Consider the following 23,762-nt stretch of genomic DNA (forward strand, 5'->3'; position numbering starts at 1 on the left):
GGTGTGTTCAGAGTGATGAGCTGTGTTGCTTTTACGCCAAACATAACGTTTTGCATTGTTGCCAAAAAGTTCAATTTTGGTTTCATCTGACCAGAGCACATTCTTCCACATGTTTGGTGTGTCTCCCAGGTGGCTTGTGGCAAACTTTAAACAACACTTTTTATGGATATCTTTAAGAAATTGCTTTCTTCTTGCCACTCTTCCATAAAGGCCAGATTTGTGCAATATACGACTGATTGTTGTCCTATGGACAGTCTCCCACCTCAGCTGTAGATCTCTGCAGTTCATCCAGAGTGATCATGGGCCTCTTGGCTGCATCTCTGATCAGTCTTCTCCTTGTATGAGCTGAAAGTTTAGAGGGACGGCCAGGTCTTGGTAGATTTGCAGTGGTCTGATACTCCTTCCATTTCAATATTATCGCTTGCACAGTGCTCCTTGGGATGTTTAAAGCTTGGGAAATCTCTTTGTATCCAAATCCGGCTTTAAACTTCTTCACAACAGTATCTCGGACCTGCTTGGTGTGTTCCTTGTTCTTCATGATGCTCTCTGCGCTTTTAACGGACCTCTGAGACTATCACAGTGCAGGTGCATTCATACGGAGACTTGATTACACACAGGTGGATTGTATTTATCATCATTAGTCATTTAGGTCAACATTGGATCATTCAGAGATCCTCACTGAACTTCTGGAGAGTTTGCTGCACTGAAAGTAAAGGGGCTGAATAATTTTGCACGCCCAATTTTTCAGTTTTTGATTTGTTAAAAAAGTTTGAAATATCCAATAAATGTCGTTCCACTTCATGATTGTGTCCCACTTGTTGTTGATTCTTCACAAAAAAATACAGTTTTATATCTTTATGTTTGAAGCCTGAAATGTGGCAAAAGGTCGCAAAGTTCAAGGGGGCCGAATACTTTCGCAAGGCACTGTAAGTATTAAGCCTTGGAGACATGGATTGTGTATCTGTGCCATTCAGAGGGTGAATTGGCAAGAGAAAATATTTAAGTGCCTTTGAATGGGGTATGGTAGTAGGTGCCAGGCACATCGGTTTGAGTGTCAATAACTGCAACACTGCTGGGTTTTTCCACGCTTAACAGTTTCCCGTGTATCAATAATGATTCACCACCCAAAGGACATCCAGCCAAATTGACACAACTGTGGGAAGCATTGGAGTCAAGATGGGCCAGCATCCCTATGGAACACTTTCGACAACTTGTAGTCCATGCCAATGAATTAAAGCTGTCCTGAGGGCAAACAGGGTGCAACTCAATATTAGGAAGGTGTTCCTAATGTTTTGTACACTGTATATTACCATAAGTATTTCTATATTCCTGCTACCAGTTACTTTCTCTTTTCCAGTATATAGAGTCCTCTCTTTTAAAACTAATAATACATTATGGAGTAAATGGGCCATACTGTGTTCGTGCTTCAGTCAACAGCTACACAAGCCATCTGTTCTGTAACCTGGGCGACATTCAGGATCCCTAAACTGTTGTGTGGATCCTTCAACAACGCCGAGAGGAGAGTTCAGTTGTCCTGTGTAATAACTGTTACAGGACAGAATCACAAGACATACTTATACATTTGAGACAGGCATACATAGACATTTTTCAACAACATGGTTTATTTAAAGCATAATTCTTATGTTTACATGCACAACTGCAAATACGGTATATAAACATGAGTTCTCAGCCTTGCACTACAAATAAGAAATGTCACATCGTAACACTGATCAAAGCTCATTTGCTCCTGACAAAAATAATATTGCACTTTAAACATCCTCACGCACCAGTCATCTAAATAATATTCCCCTCTTTATATATATATTGCCTGGCTTTGCGCTTGCATTCACACAGTTATTTTTCTCGATGCAGTTCTCATACAGACACACCAGTAAGAAAGTCATCTTAAAAAAAGAAGAGGGCTACAAATGTAACTAATGCTCAGAAAAGGAAATATTCTACATAATACTTGTACAAATCTCAAGAACTTCAAGTGCTTTTTAGAGCAAAAGAAAAGTGTTTTTGATTTATTTTTCAAATAAAATGGCATCTGAGCAGCTACTGCTCGTCCTCGTTCTCCTGTCCAGAACCTTCTGAGCGGTCGCCCTCCAAACGATCTGAGGAAAGGAATGAAAAAGAAAGTGTGTAATAAACCCCTGGGTTATGTTCATTAAGGCACATGGAAAACAAACATGTCCAGGTAATTCTACCCTATTTCAGACGGTTTTCTTCCATTTTGTGTCTAATGAACGCAGCCTAAATCCCATTTCCTACTGTACCTAGCTTGTGGGGTCTGTAGTGGAAGCGTCATAACTGGGTGCTGGTAATTGAGTGAATGAACCAGTTAATCTCCCGGTGGTAAGCGGTTTACTCAGCCCAGGCTCAAGGGTCCCAAAGTACATCGATAAGAACATAAATACTTCCACATGCACTTTCTATTGGTTCATTGGCCAACTGCTTTTCAAAGCACCATTTTAACCAATTCGCAAAAGCCACAAAATATAGTTAATATCACTAAACTACGAGCAAAATGTAACTGAGTGAATGAGCATGTGTACCCGTTCTTATGTGATTAAGGGAGGCCAGCATTCGCAGCATGAAGGATGCTGGGACTGTGATAGTGTTCCTGGTTTCCTCTAGCATCAACTCGTTACGCGTGATCACCTACAGAGAGAATAAGTGTGAGAGAAAGAGAGAAGGTGAAAGAAAGTGAAATATACCAGTGAACCTTGTAGTTGATCTCTGAATTCATCATCTCGGTTGTCAGAAGCATCAAAGAGAATGTGGTTTCTATCACTGACGAGTTGGGAGTGGGACGGGTGAGAGGGAGAAGGGGTGACGAAGGAGAAAGAAGAGGGCATGGGGGGGAGGAGGAGGGAGGATAGAGAGAACAGAGAAGGATAGGTAAGCCTCCTGGGGCAAGATGTCTCTAGTCAGCTGTTGTGGCAGCTCATGGAGAAGAGGGGAAGTCCCACACAGTGGGGAATCCACTCCCTCTACTGGATGACAGAAGTGCACCCCAGTCTACTTGCTCGGCTGCCATTAAAATTGAATAAATAATTTACCAAACATACCTCGTCAGCTAGGACTCTGTTAAACGATGGAGACACCTCCAGAGGTGACCAGACCTTGATGTCGTAGTCGATCCCTGACGAGGCAAGAACTGGAACAGACAGGAGACCCAAATGATTGGCAATAGGGTATGATACAGTTAAAGGGGGATACCTAGTCAGTTGTACAACTGAAATGTGTCTTCCGCATTTACCCCAACCCCTCTGAATCAGGTAGGGTGTTATTGGCTCTCTACACAAGGCTGAAGATGTAGCTAAAAAAAACTCACTGGGATCGTAGGGGTGTGGGTATAGTGGTGAGACAAGGGTAGGTGTGTGTGTTACTGGGGTCGCATGAGTGTGGTTGAGGTGTATCTGTAAGACTAGATGTAGGGATAAGACTAGGGTAGGTGTGTGTTACTCACACCGTTATTGCAATGCGTATGCCTAAGAGTGGTTGGATAGGCTGAGATTTAGGACAGGGTGGACACCACCAGAGCTTGCGGACAGGCTGTGTGAAGGAAAGGCTGCCTTAAGACTGGCAAGGGGTAGAGTTGAACAGAGGCAGCTGCTGTAAGTGTGTGTGTGTTGCACGCTTTCTCCAAGTTGTAAAAACAAGCAGAGCAGAAACTGGCTACTCTTTAGTTGACTGATGTAACTGGCAAAGTAACTGCTGTTTGACCTAACAGAAGAGGGAAAAAACCAACTAGTGTTTATTCCCAGTGCTGAGCTAGTAGTGTAACAGAAATGTAACGTTAGCTAATGTTTCACTCCTTCTCGACTGAAGTGAATGAATTAGCTAGCTAGTAGCTACCACAGGCAGTTCAGCTCTAGCCTCTAGCTAGCTCTCAAACTCTAGGTGGCATTCTGCCTTCTCCCTACAGTTTTAAGCAAAAGGTCGCAAAGTTCATGGGGGCCGAATACTTTCGCAAGGCACTGTACAAATGAGATGAGTAGGGTATGTACACATTATATAAAGTGGCATTGTTTAAATTGACTAGTGATACATTTATTACATCCAATGTTTTTTTATTAAAGTGGCTAGAGATTGAGCCAGTATGTAGGAAGCAGCCACTCAATGTTAGTGATGGCTGTTTAACAGTCTGATGGCCTGGAGATAGAAGCTGTTTTTCAGTCTCTCAGTCCCAACTTTGATGCACCTGTACTGACCCCGCCTTCTTAATGATAGCGGGGTGAACAGGCAGTGGCTCGGGTGGTTGTTGTCCTTGATGATCTTTTTGGCCTTCCTATGACATCGGGTGGTGTAGGTGTCCTGGAGGGCAGGTAGTTTGCCCCCAGTGATGCGTTGTGCAGACCTCACTACCCTCTGGAGAGCCTTACGGTTGTGGGTGGAGCAGTTGCTGTACCAGGCGATGATACAGACAGACAGGATGCTCTCGATTGTGCATACAGCCACATTTTTTCAGCCTCCTGAGGTTGAAGTGGCACTGTTGCGTCTTCTTCATCACGCTGTCTGTATGGGTGGACCATTTCAGATTGTCCATGATGTGTACCTTTATTTATTATTTTTTTATTTAACTAGGCAAGTCAGTTAAGGCAAGTCAGTTAAGAACAAATTCTTATTTTAAATGACGGCCTAGGAACAGTGGGTTAACTGCCTGTTCAGGGGCCGAACGACAGATTTGTCCCGTGTCAGCTCGGGGGTTTGAACTTGCAACCTTCCAGTTACTAGTCCAACGCTCTAACCACTAGGCTATGCTGCCGTACGCCGAGGATAGGGGGGTGCTCCCTCTGCTGTTTCCTGAAGTACACGATCATCTCCTTTGTTTTGTTGATGTTGAGTGTGAGGTTATTTTCCTGACACCACACCCCGAGGGCCCTCACCTCCTCCCTGTAGGCCGCCTCATCGTTGTTGGTAATCAAGCCTACCAATGTAGTGTCGTCTGCAAACTTGATGATTGAGTTGGAGGCATGCACACAGTCATGGGTGAACAGGGAGTACAGGAGAGGGCTGAGAACGCACCATTGTTGAGGATCAGCGGGGTGGAATTGTTGTTTCCTATCCTCACCACCTGGGGGCAGCCCATCAGAAAGTCCAGGACCTAGTTGCACAGGGCGGAGTCGAGACCCAGGGTCTCGAGCTTAATGATGGGTTTGGAGGGTACTATGATGTTAAATGCTGAGCTGTAATCGATGAACAGCATTCTTACATAGGTATTCCTCTTGTCCAGATGGGTTAGGGCAGTATGCAGTGTGATTGCGATTGTGTCGTCTGTGGACCTATTTGGGCGGTAAGCAAATCGGAGTGTGTCTATGGTGTCAGGTAGGGTGGAGGTGATATGGTCCTTGACTAGTCTCTCAAAGCACTTCATGATGACAGAAGTGAGTGCTACGGGGCGATAGTTGTTTAGCTCAGTTACCTTAGCTTTCTTGGGAACAGGAACAATGGTGGCCCTTTTGAAGCATGTGGGAACAGCAGACTGGGATAGGGATTGTTCGAGTTGGCGGCCCCCCCCCCCCTTGGGTTGTGCCGTGGTGGAGATCTTTGTGGGCTATACTCAGCCTTGTCTCAGGATGGTAAGTTGGTGGTTGAAGATATCCCTCTAGTGGTGTGGGGGCTGTGCTTTGGCAAAGTGGGTGGGGTTATATCCTTCCTGTTTGGCCCTGTCCGGTGGTGTCCTCTGATGGGGCCACAGTGTCTCCTGACCCCTTCTGTCTCAGCCTCCAGTATTTATGCTGCAGTAGTTTATGTGTCGGGAGGCTAGGGTCAGTTTGTTATATCTGGAGTACTTCTCCTGTCCTATTCGGTGTCCTGTGTGAATTTAAGTGTGCTCTCTCTAATTCTCTTTTTCTCTCTTTTTTTCTCTCTCTCGGAGGACCTGGGCCCTAGGACCATGCCTCAGGACTACCTGACCTGATGACTCCTTGCTGTCCCCAGTCCACCTGGCCGTGCTGCTGCTCCAGTTTCAACTGTTCTGCCTTATTATTATTGGACCATGCTGGTCATTTATGAACATTTGAACATCTTGGCCATGTTCTGTTATAATCTCCACCCGGCACAGCCAGAAGAGGACTGGCCACCCCACATAGCCTGGTTCCTCTCTAGGTTTCTTCCTAGGATTGAATTCTTTTAAAATATATTGATATAGGTCTACTGATTTAAATCAAAGTGTTGACAACGGAGTAGTCAATGGCTACTTTCTGTGTAGCAAAGTCCATGTTTAACACCTGCTTCATTCTTCAATCATACCTGTATTGCAGATAGCTGACAAAATACCTCTTTAAGGAAACCTGAAGCCTGTGGAAGTCAGCAGACTCTTAAAGGATTATTTAAGTGCAGAGTGCAGTCAAAATTACATTTATCCTGTGTTTTATATCATATTGTACAACAGCTGATAAAACTAACACTGTAAAAGTGTTAACAATTTAATCAGTGTCATTCTCTGGTAGTAGCAGTTTGAAAATACAATCTAGCATTGGTATGTACCAGAGGCCACCAAAATAGAGTTTGTTCGGCATACATTTCTTAACACGGGCCCTGGAAGCATGGTTGGCAACTTTTACTAATTGGCTGGCTACTCCAACTGGCTGTGGAAATCACTGAGAATGTGTTTGTTTCTTCTGATTCTATGCTTGATTTGATGTTTTTCTAAAAAAACATTTGCATGCTTATACATTGTGTATGTTAACTATTATTCTTACTATGTTTTGTTACTTTCCCTGGGCCATTGCTGTAAATAAGAAAGTATTCTCAGTCAACGGACCTGGTAAAATAAGGAATACAAAATAAATCCAACTCACTGGGGTCGTAGGGGTGTGGCTGGAGGCAGTTCACAACGTGATTGTCGGCCTCCAGCAGCATCAGGTGCTCCCCCGTGTGTCTGTCCCAGATGAAGATGTGTCCGCAGTCTGAACCGCTCATCACAAAGTTGTTTCCCCAGAAACACGACTCCTTAATCTACAGAAAACACACAAATCATTGGCGTAGATAAATTAATGTTAAATGCTTCAAAGCATCTCGAAACGTACTTATATATAGCGTGTCTGTGTGTGTATATGTATATATACACAATGCATTCAGAAAGTATTCAGACCCCTTCCCCTTTTTCCACATTTTGTTAAGTTACCGTCTTATTCTAAAATTGATTAAATACATTTTTTTCTATCAGGTTGGATGGGGAGTGTCGCTGCACAGCTATTTTCATGTTTCTCCAGAGATGTTCGAAAGGGTTCAAGTCCAGGCTCTGGCTGGGCCACCCAAGGACAATCAGAGACTTGGCAAACTCCAAGCAGGCTGTGCATTTTACTGAAGAGTGCATTTTACTGAAGAGTGGCTGCAGAGGTGATTGTCCTTCTGGGAGGTTCTCCCATCTCCACAGAGGAACTCTGGAGCTATGTCAGAATGACCATTAGGTTCTTAGTCACCTCCCTGATCGAGGCCCTTCTCTCCCGATTGCTCAGTTTGACCGGGCGGCCAGCTCGAGGAAGAGTCTTGGTGGTTCCAAACTTCTTCCATTCAAGAATGATGGAGGCCACTGTGTTCTTGGGGACCTTCAATGCTGCAGAAATGTTTGGGTATCTGTGCCTCGACACAATCCTGTGTTGGAGCTCTACGGACAATTCCTTCAACCTCATGTCTTGTTTTTTTCTCTGACACGCCCTGTCAACTGTGGGACCTTATATAGACAGACGTGTGCCTTTGCAAATCATGTCCAATCAATTGATTTTACCACAGGTGGATCCAATAAAGTTGTAGAAACATCTCAAGGATGATCAATGAAAACAGGAGGCACCTGAGCTTAATTTCGAGTCTCATAGCAAAGGGTCTGACTGTTGTGTGTATTGTGTGTATATTGACGATGGACAATATGCATTTAATACATTTCAGAATAAGGCTGTAACGTAACAAAAAATGTGGAAGAAGTCAAGGGGTCTGAATACTTTCTGAATGCTCTATATATATATATATATATATATACACACACATATATATATATATATATATATATATATATATATATATATACACACACACACACACACATACACATACATATATATATATGTGTATATATATACATACATATATATATATATATATATATATATATATACACATATACATACACATATATATATATATACATATATACATATATATATATATATATATATATATATATATATATATATATATACATATATATATATATATATATATATATATATATATATATATATATATATATATATATATATATATACAGTACCAGTCATTCAAGGGTTTCCTTATTTTTACAATTTTCTACATTGTTGAATAATACTGAACACATCAAAACTATGAAATAACACATATGGAATAATGTAGTAAACAAAAAAAGTGTTAAACAAATCAAAATATATTTGAGATTCTTCAAAGTAGCCACCCTATGCCTCGAGGACAGCTTTGCACACTCTTGGCATTCTCTCAATCAGCATCATGAGGTTGTCACCTGGAATGCATTTCAATTAACAGGTGTGCCTGATACTCAACTAGTCTAAAGAAGGCCAGTTTTATTGCTTCTTTAATCAGAACAACAGTTTTCAGCTGTGCTAACATAAATGCAAAAGGGTTTTCTATGCTAAACTTGGATTAGATAACACAACGTGCCATTGGAACACAGGAGTGGTTGCTGATAATGGGCCTCTGTACGCCTATGTAGATATTCCATAAAAAATCTGCCGTTTCCGACTACAGTAGTTATTTACAACGTTTACACTGTATTTCTGATCAATGTGATGTTATTTTAATGGACATAAAAAATTCGCTTTTCTTTCAAAAACGAGAAAATTTCTAAGTGACCCCAAACTTTTGAACTGTTGTGTATATCTTTCTTACTCTATTAAACCAGGACGAGAGTTCACTCAGCAACAATTGTCACAGTTCTTCAGAGAGTCCTAATAGAATCTTTCTCTCTATCTGGCCCATGTTGCTCTTCGCATGATGTTTTCAGTAGGGGCTCAGGTAGAAGTGAGCTGATCTAGAATCAGCTGTAAAAGAGGGACCAGAAGTAACCAAAGTCAGAAGTGAAGAGTAGCGTACCATAGTCCTGGAGTTGCGGTGTCCCTTGTAGACCATTTTGACTGAAGGTCTCCTGATATTCTGGGTCTCGCTCTCCTCCATCTCTCTCCTCTCCTTCCTCCGACGAAACAACTCCTGGATACGGGCCGCAGCAGAGCGTCTGACACACGCCGACAGACGCAGCGACACAAAGAGACACACACAAGTTATATACAGTATTGACAGTTAATATCTTTCACCCTATATATGCAGAGAGGGAAATGAATACTAAGCATCTATCTATCTATCTATCTATCTATCTATCTATCTATCTATCTATCTATCTATCTATCTATCTATCTATCTATCTATCTAGTGTACAAAACATTAAGAACACCTTCCTAGTATTGAGTTGCACCCCCACCACCCTTTTTGCCCCCAGAACAGCCTCAATTCGTCGGGACATGGACTCACAAGGTGTTGAAAGGGTTCCACAGTTATGTCAAGTTAGCTGGATGTCCTTTGGGTGGTGGACCATTCTTGATACACACAGAAAACTGTTGAGGGTGAAAAACACTGCTGCATTGCAGTTCTTGACACAAACTGGTGCGCCTGGCACCTACTACCATACTCCGTTCAAGGGCACTTAAATCTTTTGTCTTGCCCATTCCCCCTCTGAATGGCACACATACACAATCCATGTCTCACGGCTAAAAAAATCATTCTTTAACTGGTCTCCTACCCTTCACCTACTCTGATTGAAGTGGATTTAACAAGTGGCATCAATAAGGAATTGTATCATTCAGCTGGTCAGTTTATGTAATGGAAGGAACAGGTGTTCTTGTTGTTTTGTACAGTGCATTCAGAAAGTATTCAGACACCTTGACTTTTTCCACATTTTGTTACGTGACAGCCTTATTTTAAAATGTATTACATATTTTTCCCCCCTCATCTACACACAATACCCCATATTGACAAAGCAAAAACAGGTTTTTAGAAATATTTGCAAATTAATTTAAAAATTTAAAAACGAAAAACAGATTCGAAATTGAGCTCAGGTGCATCCTTTTTCCATTGATCATCCTTGAGATGTTTCTACAACTTGATTGGAGTCCATCTGTGGTAAATTCAATTGATTGGACATGATTTGGAAAGACACACACCTGTCTACATAAGGTTCCACAGTTGACAGTGCATATCAGAGCAAACACCAAGCCATGAGGTCAAAGAAAGTGCAACGTCTGGAGGAAACATGGCACCATCCCTATGGTGAAGCATGGTGGTGGCAGTAACATGCTGTGGGGATGTTTTTTCAGAGGCAGTGACTGGGAGACTAGTCAGGATCGAAGGAAAGATGAACAGAGAAAAGTAGAGAGAGATCCTTGATAAAAATCTGCTCCAGAGCGCTCAGGACCTCACACTGGGGCGAAAGTTCACCTTCTAAACAGGATAACGACCCTAATCACACAGCCAAGACAATACAGGACTGGCTTCAGGACAAGTCTCTGAATGTCCTTGAGTGGCCCAGGCAGAACCCGGACTTGAACCCGATCAAACATCTCTGGAGAGACCTGAAAATAGCTGAGCAGTGACTCTCCCCATCCAACCTGACAAAGCTTAAGAGGATCCGCAGAGAACAATGGGAGAAACTCTCCAAATACAGGTGTGCCAAGCTTGTAGCGTCCTACCCAAGAAGACTAGAGGCTGTAATCGCTGCCAAAGTTGCTTCAACAAAGTACTGAGTAAAGGGTCTGAATACTTATGTAAATGTGATATTTCCGTTTTATTTTTATACATTTGCAAAAAATGTTGCTTCGTCATTATAGGGTATTGTGTGTAGATTGAGGGGGGAAAAAAATAGTTCAACAATTTTAGAATAAGGCTGTAACGTAATAAGTGTGGAAAAAGTCAAGGGGTCTGAATACTTTCCCGAATGCACAGTATATACAGTATGTACACATCTTTATCCTATCAATCTTGTTGTGAGCAAACAATGAGTAAGCTAAGTACTACTCTCAGTCTAAGCCGGCTATATTACCATAGGCATTATCTACATTTTCTCCAGGGATTGTAGGGCTTCATTCATTCATTCATTGGCTGTTGCATCCTGGTGTTGCCTGTTACCCTGGTGATATTGCTAGGTAACCTGCCAGTGATGATGAAGCTAATAGCTCTCCTCTTAGCAAATAGTGGTGGTGATACTCACATGCATATGCATGCTCACACGATTAGTGTTTCGCAACAGTGCCCACACACAAGGCTTAATAATGCTGGTGAAAACTACAAGCTCCACGCCTTCTAGGTATAGACGTACAGTAGTCTCAGGGGGTTGCTTGGACTCATGGTAGCAGTAGTTTTGGAAGTTACAAGTTTTCTATGAGCACTGCACTCCTTGCAGGTTAGATGTTTAAGTTGTCAACACACAGATGTTACCTGATCATCCTATCGCCTACCGCTGATCCTCTGAAATTTGATCTATGTGTATAGCAGAATCATCATCGTAATAAACCACACAGAAGAAGAGAAAAGGAGTCCTCACAACATGGAGAAAATATACATCAAAATAGTGTGTGTGTGTGTGTGTGTATATGAACTGCCGTGTTGTAGTCGTACCTCTGTCCCTGTCCTCCTCTGTACCTCGCTGAGGGGATAAGAATTGGGTCGTCATCACTGTCGTCTGAATCCTGGTTGCTACGGGAGGGTTGGCTCTGCCCACCCGGTCCCATTGGAACCCCCTGCCCCCCTGGTCCTGTTGGACCCCCATACCCCCCCTCCCCAGCAGGCTGCTCTCTCCTACACCCCCCAGAGGTGTCCTCCGCACCCACACCCTGGCTCCTCTCCAGGGGCGAGGCAGTCAAACTCTCCCCCACAGAGGAGACTTGTGCTGGGGCCTGGGTGGGCATGTATCCCTGGGTGCTGGAAGAGGTGGCGGAGGCACCCCCAGCTTCACACACTGGGTCGGTGTGGGGAGCAGCAACCCTGCTCTGGCTTGAGGGCTCTAAACCAGCCGCAGCTGCTGGTATTGAAGGAGGAGAGAGAAAGCGAGAGAGATGTGGTCATTATGAGGCTCAATAACTGAACAGTTGTCTAGGTCAGGGCAATATGTCAGAAACTAAGTGGACCTAATGGTGTTTTCGTGTGACCCACTGAATAAAACCATCCAATATTTGAAGTCATGCCCACCAGATCAGTACTACACATGGTATCCCATAGAGTGCAGTAACAATCATGGCCACTAGGCCGCTCTAGTCCTCACCCTGCGCTGAGGCAGAGCTCCCTGCCGAGGGTCCCTCTCTGGTCTGGACGGCCCCTGCTGCCTCTGACTGTTTGGGTCCTCCACTGCCCCTGGAACTGGAGGCTCTGCTGCTCCTAAAGTGTGTGTGTGTGGGGGGGGGTATCGTATTTCATGAAGAATTCTTTATATAATTTTTTTTTAATAATAATTGTAATTAATAAAATTAATAAAGTGTAATTTAGTCCTATGGACTTACCAATGAAATCATAAGTCATATATATATATATATATATATATATATATATATATATATATATATATATATATATAAAAATACACACACACACACACACACACACACACACACACACACACACACACACAACAAAAATATAAAATGCAACGTGTAAAGTGTTGGTCCCATGTTTCATGAGCTGAAAATAAAAGATCCCTGAAAATTTCCATACACACGAAAAGCTTATTTCTCTTGTAGTGCACAAATTTGTTTACATTCCGGTTAATGAACATTTATCCCTTGCCAGGATAATAAAGAATGGTACCGACACATCCTCCGAGAGCAACTTCTCCAAACCATCCAGGAACAGTTTGGTGACAAACTTTTCCAGCATGATGGAGCACCTTGCCATTTTCCACCATAATATGCAAATTAATTAATTAAAAATCCTACAATGTGATTTTCTGGATTTTTTTTCTCATTATGTCTGTCATAGTTGAAGTGTACATATGAAAATTACAGGCCTCTTTCATATTTTTAAGTGGGAGAACTTGCACAATTGGTGGCTGACTAAATACTTTTTTGTCCCACTGTAGATTGGTGGAGATCAACATGTGATATCATTGTACGCAGATGACATTTAACTTTATTCCTCTGAACATTCTCTGTCATTTCTTTCACTACCATTGGACACATATGGTTCTGTATACAGATTCAAAGGGAATTGGGGGAAACTAAAATAATGCCCATTTCTAATCATGACTTCTCAAGCTTAGAAAGTACATTTACGGGGAAATGGACAAAGAAACATGAAATACCTGTGTGTACTGATACCAAGCAATCTGGAGGAGGCATTGTTTTAACAGATTAGATTCCATGTTCAGGTCTCTCCCTATATATTAGTTTTTTTGGTTTTTTTGTACATTTATTTAACGAGGCAAGTCAGTTAAGAATAAATTCTTATTTACAATGACGGCCTACCCCGGCCAAACCTAGACGATGGTGAGCCAATTGGACTCCCAATCACAACCGGATGTGAAACAGCCTGGATTCGAACCAGGGAATGTAGTGACGCCTCTTGCACTGAGATGCAGTGCCTTAGACCGCTGCGCCACTCGGGTTAGGGTCAACATAATCAAAAGGAATATATTACCAAGCTTGACATATTTATTCCAGGCCCTGACAGTTTCTATTCCATCCAACTTTTTAAATAAAATAAAATGGCCTGCTCTCCAACTATATTTGTCATTGTTGATCAGTTTCATGTCGCTGTGGAGGAATTTTGGCCCTCTCTTCCATGCAGAACTGCTGTAAGTCATCGACATTTGTGGGGTTTCAAGTATGAACTGCTTGTTTCAAGTCCTGTCACAACATCTCAATTGGGATTAGGGCTGGACTTTGACTAGTGCAGACCTAGAGTGGGCCAAATTTCTTCCACAGCGATGTGAGAGACAACTACAGGAAGCGTTTGGTTGGACTCATTGCAGATAAAGGTGGCACAACAACGTTATTGAGTGTAAGGGGGCAATTACTTTTTCACTTGGGCATTGGTGTTGCATAAATATGTTTATAAAATACATTGAAATACATTGAACTCCTGACAGAGCTGGAGTAACTGAGTCAGGTTTGTAGGCCTCCTTGCTCGCACATGTTTTTTCAGTTCTGCCCACAAATTTCCTATAGGATTGAGGTCAGGGCTTTGTGATGGCCACTCCAATACCTTGATTTTGTTGTCCTTTAGCCATTTTGACACAACTTCGGAAGTATGCTTGGGGTCATTGTCCATTTGGAAGACCCATTTGCGGCCAAGATTTAACTTCCTGACTGATGTTTTGAGATGCTGCTTCAATATATCCACATCATTTTCCTACCTCATGGTGCCATCTATTTTGTGAAGTGCACCAGTCCCCCCTGCAACAAAGCACCAACACAACATGATGCTGCCACCCCCGTGCTTCACGGTTGGGATGGTGTTCTTCGGCTTGCATGCCCCCCCCCCTTTCCTCCAAACATAACGATGGTCATTATGGCCAAACCTTTCTATTTTTGATTTATCAAAACAAAAGACATTTCTCCAAAAAGTATGATCTTTGTCCCCATGTGCAGTTGCAAACTGTAGTCTGGCTTTTTTTATGGCGGTTTTGGAGCAGTGGCTTCTTCCTTGCTGAGCGGCCTTTCAGATTATGTAGATATAGGACCTGTTTTACTGTGGATATAGATACTTTCGTACTTGTTTCCTCCAGCATCTTCACAAGGTCCCTTGCTGTTGTTCTGGGATTGATTTGCCCTTTTCATTCCTGAGCGGTATGACGGCTGCGTGGTTTTCCAAGCTGTTTAAAGGCACAACTTAGTGTATTAAACTTCTGACCCACTGGAATTATGATACAGTGAATTATAAGTGAAATAATCTGTCTGTAAAATTACAAAGTATATGTCCTAACCGAGTTTCCAAAACTCTAGTTTGTTAACAAGAAACTTGTGGAGTGGTTGAAAAACGAGTTTTAATGACTCCAACCTAAATGTATGTAAACTTCCGACTTCAACTGTACTGGATCACTAGTTATTTTAATAATGACACTTTAATTATGTTTACATATCTTGCATTACTCATCTCATATGTATATACCGTATTTCATATCATATAATCAATTTATTCTTGTGTATGCCGCTCGGTCATCGCTCATCCATATATTTACAGTATATGTATATATTATTATTCCATTCCTGTTAGATATTAATTGATTGATATTGCTGTACTGTCAGAATTAGAAGCACAAGCATTTCGCTACACTCGCAATAACATCTTCTAACCATGTGTATGTGACCAATCAAATGTTATTTTATTTTGCAATGACATTCTAGACGATTCTGTGCTTCCAACTTTTTCAGCCTGACAATGCCCCTGTGGACAAAGCGAGTTCCATACAGAAATGGTTTGACGAGATCGGTGTGTTAGAACTTGACTGGCCTGCACAGAGCCCTGACCTCAACCCCATCAAACATCTTTGGGATGAACTGTACACCGACTGTGAGCCAGACCTAATCATCCAACATCAGTGCCCGACCTCACTAATGCTCTTGTAGCTGAATGGAAGCAAGTCCCCACAGCAATGTTCCAGTGGAAAGCCTTCCCAGAAGAGTGGAGGCTGTTATAGCAGCAAAGGGGGGACCAACTCCATATTAACGCCCATGATTTTGGAATGACATGTTTGACGAGCAGGTGTCCACATACATTTGGCCATGTAGTGTATGTTGTTCACTTTAAAGAATGTTTGGTATAGTGGCCATTTTGTTTGTTTGTTTTTGTGTTTGTTTTTAAGGTCTTATAAAAATTATAATAATAAAACAAAGTCACAACAACAAAAAATCTCCATGGAGCTTTTCATTCCAGCAGTAGGCTTAACCTGGATCTGTGAAATCAGCCCATAAAGTTTGAATAGGGTAAAGTTGTGCTTCTGGCCTTTTAAGCTGTGGAGCCAGAGAGTCGCTTGCTCACCACTCGTCAGTGAAGTCCAGTTTGATGGTGCTGGTAGTGGTTCCCTCAGTGCTGTAGTGTAAACTCAGGACTGGTTCTGCTGTGCTGGCTCGACTACCTCCTGGTCCAGTACTGCTACTGGGTGCCCCGGGCGAGGTTCCAGCTACACTGGCAGATACAGACTGGGTTTTCACCTTGAATGAACTCGCTCCAGCACTTCGCTCCACACTCACAGCTTCTGATGCTCCTGAGAGACAAAGACAGAGAGAGCAAGAAAGGGAAGTAGAAAAATATAGATTATTTAATAAAGTGGAATATATTAGCTTTATATATGACAATAGTTTAGTCTTTGAGTGGCTCCTGGTTACCAAAGTAAAAATCACTACTAGCCTCCATACATTTTCAACCCAGTTATTCATCGTAAGGCATTGGGTACATTTGAGACTTTGTGAGAAAACAATGAACTAGTGTGTAGACTAAAAATATTTTAGCAAATAGATTCCATTTCAGTGTTAGCACTTTGCAGAATGTAGTCTGTAGTTGTGTTGGTTAAAAACATGCCAACTAGATTATATTTTATGTTTTTTACTATATAGGACAATATAAAATGATGACAACATGCAGCATTGTTATTTGAGGTAGATCAATGGGAAATTTGCTGGTGTTCAAATCTTGGTGTTGAGTTAAAAAAAAAAAAAAGTGTGAGTGTTATATCAGAGTGTTGTTCAAGTGGGGTTAACCTATGGGATTGAAATTGACGCCACACGCAGTGAATAAATTAAATGTTATTTGAATCCCAGTGGAATTGTTACTCTACCGTGTCAACTCTGAATGAAAAAGACGTGGGAGGGCCCTCATGATCATATCTCCCAGGATGCTTTGTTGCAGGTTGCTTTTTAGAATAGTTTGTTTAATATCTATGTTTCTGCATGCACATTGATTAATTGATCTTATAATACACAAAGATGAATAACACATTTTACTTCACTATTTCAATCTGTAAGTGGTTGGACTAATTTCACCCATTATTGAGATGGTTGTTCCAGTTTATATGGTTTAGGTAGTCTAATTTATCCATCTTCCCCACTTTGACAGACATTCTAACTGCAGATTGCGGGTAATTAAAAGTTCAATTTGTTTAATATCCTAGATCTGAGTGGATTCCAATAGGAATTATACAACACAAGCCAGCATAATGTGAGTTGCCAATGTTGCCTGCAAACCAAAAGTTTCAGACCACTGTGTTAGGGTAAAACAAGGCTGTCAGAGTATTGCCTTATGATAAAAGTAATGTACTGTCATAAAGAATTTTATTTTTATGATATAATATTCACTTAGGCATCGACTTGCTGAAGGCTACAAGACAATGCCATCGAATGCAACAATCATGTCTCTGTCAATAGCAAACACAGTCATGGGTGGTACAGGTACCTCTAAAATTAACTTGAGTGGCACCCTGTGAAATAAATATGCGAATAAGGCTTTACACCCCACAGTCTTATATCACAACAAAAAATAGTTACGGTAACACCACAGGTGTTAATGCCCTAACACTGAGGAAGTGTAACAGCATCTGCCCTAATAAAGTGTTAATTTAAGTCCAAATTCATAACACCCATAATGTTAGGAGACCCAACACTCTTGGGGTGTTAGTTTATCAACACTTTGAAAAGTGTTAGTTTAACACTATTTCGGCGGGTCATATACAGTGCATTCGGAACATATTCAGACCCCTAGACTTTTTCCACATTTTCTTACGCTACAGCCTTATTCTAAAATTGATTACATTTATTTTCTTCCTCATCAATCTACACATAATACCCCATAATGACAAACCAAAAACAGGTTTTTAGAAATGTTAGCACAGTTATTAAAGACTTTAAAACTGAAATATCACATTTATATAAGTATTCAGACCCTTTACACAGTACTTTGTTGAAGCACCTTTGCCAGCGATCACAGCCTCAAGCCTTCTTCAAATCAAATCAAAATTTATTTGTCACATACACATGGTTGCAGATGTTAATGCGAGTTTAGCGAAATGCTTGTGCTTCTAGTTCCGACAATGCAGTAATAACCAACAAGTAATCTAGCTAACAATTCCAAAACTACTGTCTTATACACACAAGTGTAGGGGGATAAAGAATATGTACATAAAGATATATGAATGAGTGATGGTACAGAGCAGCATAGGCAAGATACAGTAGATGGTATCAAGTACAGTATATACATATGAGATGAGTATGTAAACAAAGTGGCATAGTTAAAGTGGCTAGTGATACATGTATTACATAAAGATGCAGTAGATGATATAGAGTACAGTATATACGTATACATATGAGATGAATAATGTAGGGTATGTAAACATTATATTAGGTAGCAATGTTTAAAGTGGCTAGTGATATATTTTACATCATTTCCCATCAATTCCCATTATTAAAGTGGCTGGAGTTGAGACAGTGTGTTGGCAGCAGCCACCGCGATGCAGTGCCTTAGACCACAGCGCCACTTGGGTCTGACGCTACAAGCTTGGCACAACTGTATTTTGGGAGTTTCTCCCGTTCTTCTCTGCAGATCCTCTCAAGCTTTATCAGGTTGGATGGGGAGCATCGCGGCACAGCTATTTCCGTCTTTCCAGAGATGTTTGATCGGGTTCAAGTCTGGGCTCTGGCTGGGCCACTCAAGGACATTCAGAGACTTGTCCCGAAGCCACTCCTGGGTTGTCTTGGCTGTGTGCTTAGGGTCGTTGTCCGGTTGGAAGGTGAACCTTTGCTCCAGTCTGAGGTCCTGAGCAGGTTTTCATCAAGGATCCCTCAGGCCACCCGAGTGGCACTGTGGTCTAAGACACTGCATCGCAGTGCTAGCTGTGCCACTAGAGATTCTAGGTACGAGTCCAGGCTCTGTCACAGCCGGCTGCAACCGGGAGACCCATGGGCCGGCGCACGATTGAACCAGCGTCGTCCGGGTTAGGGGAGGGATTGGCCGGCAGGGATATCCTTGTCCCATCGCACACTAGCGACTCCTGTGGTGGGCCAGGCGCAGTGCATGGTGACACGGTCACCAGGTGTACAGTGTTTCCTCCGACACATTGGTGCGGCTGGCTTCCGGGTTTAGTGGGCAGTGTGTCAAGAAGCAGTGCGGCTTTGTTGGGTTGTGTTTCGGAGGACACGCGGCTCTCGACCTTTGTCTCTCCCGAGTCAGTACAGAAGTTGCAGCGATGAGAAGAAGAGTAACTACCAATTTGATACCATGAAACTGGGGAGGAAAAGGGCAACGCACAAAAAAAAATACAATAAAAAGGATTTCTCTGTACTTAGCTCCATTTATCTTTCCCTTGATCCTGACTAGTCTCCCAGTCCCTGCCGCTGAATAACATCCCCACAGCATGATGCTGCCACCCCCATGCTTCAACATAGGGATGGTGCCAGGCTTCCTCCAGACGTAACGCTTGGCATTCAGGCCAGAGAGTTCAATATTGGGTTAATCTGACCAGAGAATCCTTTAGGTGCCCTTTGTCAAACTCCAAGCGGGCTGTCATGTGCATTTTACTGAGGAGTGGCTCCTGTCTGGCCACTTTACCATAAAGGCCTGATTGGTGGAGTGCTGCACAGATGGTAATCCTTCTGGAAGTTTTTGGAAGGCACTTCTCCCCCGATTGCTCAGTTTGGCCGGGTGGCCAGCTTTAGGAAGAGTCTTAGTGGTTCCAAACTACTTCCATTTAAGAATGATGGAAGCCACTCTGATCTTAGGGACCTTCAATGCTGCAGAAATGTTATGGTACCCTTCCCCAGGTCTATGTCTCAACTCAATCCTGTGTTGGAGCTCTACAGACAATTCCTTTGACCTCATGGCTTGGTTTTTGCTCTGACATGCACTGTCTACTGTGGGACCTTATATAGACAGGTGTGTTCCTTTCCAAATCATGTCCAATCAATTGAATTTACCACAGGTGAACTCCAATCAAGTTGTAGAAACATCTCAAGGATGATCAATGGAAACAGGATGCACCTGAGCTCAATTTCAAGTCTCATAGCAAAGGGTCTGAATACGAATATAAATAAGGTATTTCTGTTTTATATTTTTAATAAATAAAAAACATCTAAAAAGCAGTTGTGCTTTGTCATTGTGGGGTATTGTGTGTAGATTGATGAATAAGGCTGTACTGTATCAAAATATGGAAAAGGGAAAGGGTCTGAATACTTTCCAAGTGCACTGCAGGAGTGGTCCTTGAGTTGCCTTTCCTCCCACAGACACGTTTCCATAGAATCCCCGTTCGCTTTGTCATCATGGGTTATTGTGTGTAGATCGATGAGGAAAATGTTTATTTAATACATTTTAGAATAAGGCTGTAAAATGTAACAACATTTGGAAAAATTCAAGGGGTCAAGTGAAGGGGTATAGGAATGCATTTACAGACGCACAATCGAGAGCATCCTGTCGGGCTGTATGGCAACTGCACTCCCCTCAGCCGCAAGGCTCTCCGTGGGGGTAGTGAGGTCTGCACAACACATCACTGGGGGAAAACTACCTGCCCTCCATGACACCTACAGCACCCAATGTCACAGGAAGGCCAAAAAGATCATCAAGGACAACAACCACCCGAGCCACTGCCTGTTCACACCGCTACCATCCAGAAGGCGAGGTCAGTACAGGTGCATCAAAGCTGGGACCGAGAGACTGACAAACAGCTTCTATCTCAAGGCCATCAGACTGCTAAACAGCAATCATTAACTCAGAGAGGCTGCTGCCTACACAGACCCAATCACTGGCCACTTTAATAAATGGATCACTAGTCACTTTATACAATGCCACTTTAATAATGTTGACATATCTTACATTACTCATCACATGTATATACTGTATTCTATACCATCTATTGCACCTTGACGATGCCGCTCGGTCATCGCTCATCCATATATTTATATGTACATATTCTCATTCAGCCCTTTAGATTTGTGTGCATTAGGTAGCTGTTGGAGAATTGTTAGATTACATGTTAGATATTACTGCACTGTTGGAACTAGAAGCACAAGCATTTCGCTACACTCGCATTAACATCAACTAACCATTTGTATGTGACCAATAAAATTTGATTGTATACACACTAAGAAAGTGCTGAATTGAACACTGTGTTAAAATTCTGATCTCAAATATGCTGTGCATACTCAGTCCTCTGTGCTGCATTGTACGCTCACCTCCTAGTGACTGTCTTGTTACACAATAACATTTTTGTGTAGGTCTACTACACACAGTTCACACTGACAGTGTGCAAGGCATTCCTTACACAGAGGAAGAGTGGAATGGTTTCAATCGTCCCAAACCACAGGAGCAATACATACAATGTATCATATACTATCAAAAACGTGAGGTGCACTTGATTTAACTTGCCCATCACAACGGTACCAAAAGAACCAATAGGACAGCGACCACCCTGCACGCTGGTGAAGCTAAATCAAGTGGACATCAAGCATTTGCCAGTGTTTGACCCAGATCTGAACCAAACCATCACACAGGTGAGTAGGAAACAACACAAATATACAGGGGTCAAACACAAGCCTCTCAAACTACCACCACACACAATAGTTCATCACAAAATGGGGCTTGGAATGTCATTGTATCCTAGGGAATATTGTGTTAATGTTCTGTGAAATAAGCCAATACAGGGACGATTGCATTGAGAGGTTAATGGTCTGAGCATGAGATGATTTACAGCCCGGCTGTGACTGAGTGAAAAGGCAGAAGAAGAGGAGCAAGATTGTGTTATGAGTCCAACATAAAAACAATACTTTATTTTAATTTTATTTAACCTTTATTTAACTAGGAAAGTCAGTTAAGAACAAATTCTTATTTTACAGTGACGGCCTACCCCGGCCAAACCCTAACCCAGACGACGCTGGGCCAATTGTGCGCTGCCCTATGGGACTCCCAATCACAGCCGGTTGTGATACAGCCCGGGATCGAACCAGGGTCTGTAGTGATGCCTCTAGCACTGAGATGCAGTGCCTTAGACCGGGAGCCCAAGGGCTGGCGAATGACCAAACATTATCTCAAGCTATAGGTTCAACAAAAGAGCCTTGGATAAGATATCCAACACCAGCCTTCGCCCTGGGGACTGGGTTGGCCAAATGTGACTAGAATGCATGCCTAGTGAAAATGCTCTCAGGTAAAGATGGTGGAGGGACAAGGTGCACACCGAAGTCTCATGCGAATATATTTTAAATGCCACACAGACGAGACAGAAAGCACAGAGGAAAACAGAGATACAAAAGAAGGAGAGAAAGAGAGGAAGAAAGTACAGGGATACAGGGAAAGAAGGAGAGAGTTTAGGAAGGAGGGAGAGAGCGACAGCGAGAGAAAGATAGAAGGGAGGAAAAGAGAGGAGAGGAGACGCACCCTGCTGCTCATCCAGAGTCATGGATCCCAGCTGTTTGTTAACCACAGATGAGGGAGAATCTGGAACACAAATAAGACTCACTAAACAACGGGCATAGAGGTCGGAGGTCACACCAGAGGTCATATGGTCAGGCTCGGGTCAAAGTTCAAACGCTGCTTAAATTGGACCAAGGCCAAGCAGGAAGAAGAGTTAACAAACACAGCTACATGAACAGACAGTGTTCTTTGTTGCAACGCTGGGAAGGACAAGTTGATATTGATATGGGTATAGAACAGCAGCAATTGTCCTAGACACAGCTTGTGGGAGAACACAGACTGCAGAGTGCCACACGTGCAGAGCTGAAAAATATATCACACGCGCGATTCAAGGTTTGATGTCAATTGAAGATTTACACAGTAGTTTAACTTATTCACACATCTCAAGTTACTCTCACAGGGCCGAGTGAGACCTAAGTCATGGTCCGATGGACCTCACAGTAATACCAACATCCACTCACTCCATGCCTGTTAAGCGGATACCAGTGGCAAACCACATGACCAAAACCCATGTCATGCCCAAACACCTGTCACCTTACGTGAGCAGTACTCAGTCATCTCAAAAAGGGCATCATGCAGAGATTCATCATTGGTCAACCTTTTACTCCACCTCAAATTAGATTCATAGACTTCACCAAAAAAGGTGTTACCGGTACATATTGATTGATTCCCACCCCAATGTCACATGGTCTGATGCCAGTGCATTCCACTGCAATTCAAGCTACGTACGTACACATTACAGTGTTGCGTTAGGCAAATCGTAGAGGGTTGAGAATAAACATTGTTATTTCACCTTAATATGAAAATACCAATTGGTGTGCACAAAGTAGCTTCCTCAGTGTCTACAGTAAACCCAGATATTTCACAGCACCGAAGAGGCCTTTTTGCCATTGCTGAAGCTCAAATGTTCAGGTCCAAATATGGACATATTTAGTTTAAGTACAAAGAAAACTAAATCATTGTTGCCACTTACATTATATACTGTATGTATTCTCATATTTCAACACTGTAAGAATTCTACAATGGGGTTAAGTGAGTTGAAAGTGATGTGTACCAGACGGAGTGAAGAAGCTTAGTACAACATGACATTAATAGACCACGGGGGTGTATGCATCAATCGTTACATCAGCTCCTAGAAGACCTGATACAAAGGCTGTAGAGAGATCAGATCTTGATCTTAACCATCCATAGTCGTAGTCAGTCAATGTCCCCTCGCCATTTTTCGGCACTGATGTCAGGTCTGCTGAGCACAAACTTGAACGTTGTGAAAATTCTGTGCAACTTCTGGCACGTTTACTGTGAATACTGAGGCTGTACCCGCTTTGAGTTACAGTTAT

The 23,762-nt window shown here is 42.4% G+C and overlaps 1 protein-coding gene across 1 annotated transcript in view; it reads right to left on the reverse strand.

Annotated features, from left to right (window-relative positions):
- Nucleotides 1-1,602: 1,602 nt before the first annotated feature.
- The window catches only part of LOC135547320 (DDB1- and CUL4-associated factor 6-like), a 79,301-nt gene continuing 57,141 nt past the window's right edge, over nucleotides 1,603-23,762 (reverse strand). The window contains exons 12-21 of the mRNA XM_064976208.1: nucleotides 22,390-22,449; nucleotides 16,018-16,243; nucleotides 12,308-12,420; nucleotides 11,665-12,067; nucleotides 11,485-11,526; nucleotides 9,094-9,232; nucleotides 6,813-6,969; nucleotides 3,075-3,163; nucleotides 2,559-2,664; nucleotides 1,603-2,117 (exon numbers count right to left, since the gene is read on the reverse strand). Coding sequence (XP_064832280.1) covers nucleotides 2,059-2,117; nucleotides 2,559-2,664; nucleotides 3,075-3,163; nucleotides 6,813-6,969; nucleotides 9,094-9,232; nucleotides 11,485-11,526; nucleotides 11,665-12,067; nucleotides 12,308-12,420; nucleotides 16,018-16,243; nucleotides 22,390-22,449 — 1,394 coding nt within the window. The 3' untranslated portion in view covers nucleotides 1,603-2,058. The remainder of the gene's footprint in view (nucleotides 2,118-2,558; nucleotides 2,665-3,074; nucleotides 3,164-6,812; nucleotides 6,970-9,093; nucleotides 9,233-11,484; nucleotides 11,527-11,664; nucleotides 12,068-12,307; nucleotides 12,421-16,017; nucleotides 16,244-22,389; nucleotides 22,450-23,762) is intronic.

Source organism: Oncorhynchus masou, chromosome 10, assembly GCF_036934945.1.
Source record: "Oncorhynchus masou masou isolate Uvic2021 chromosome 10, UVic_Omas_1.1, whole genome shotgun sequence".
NCBI classification, from domain to species: Eukaryota; Metazoa; Chordata; class Actinopteri; order Salmoniformes; family Salmonidae; genus Oncorhynchus; species Oncorhynchus masou.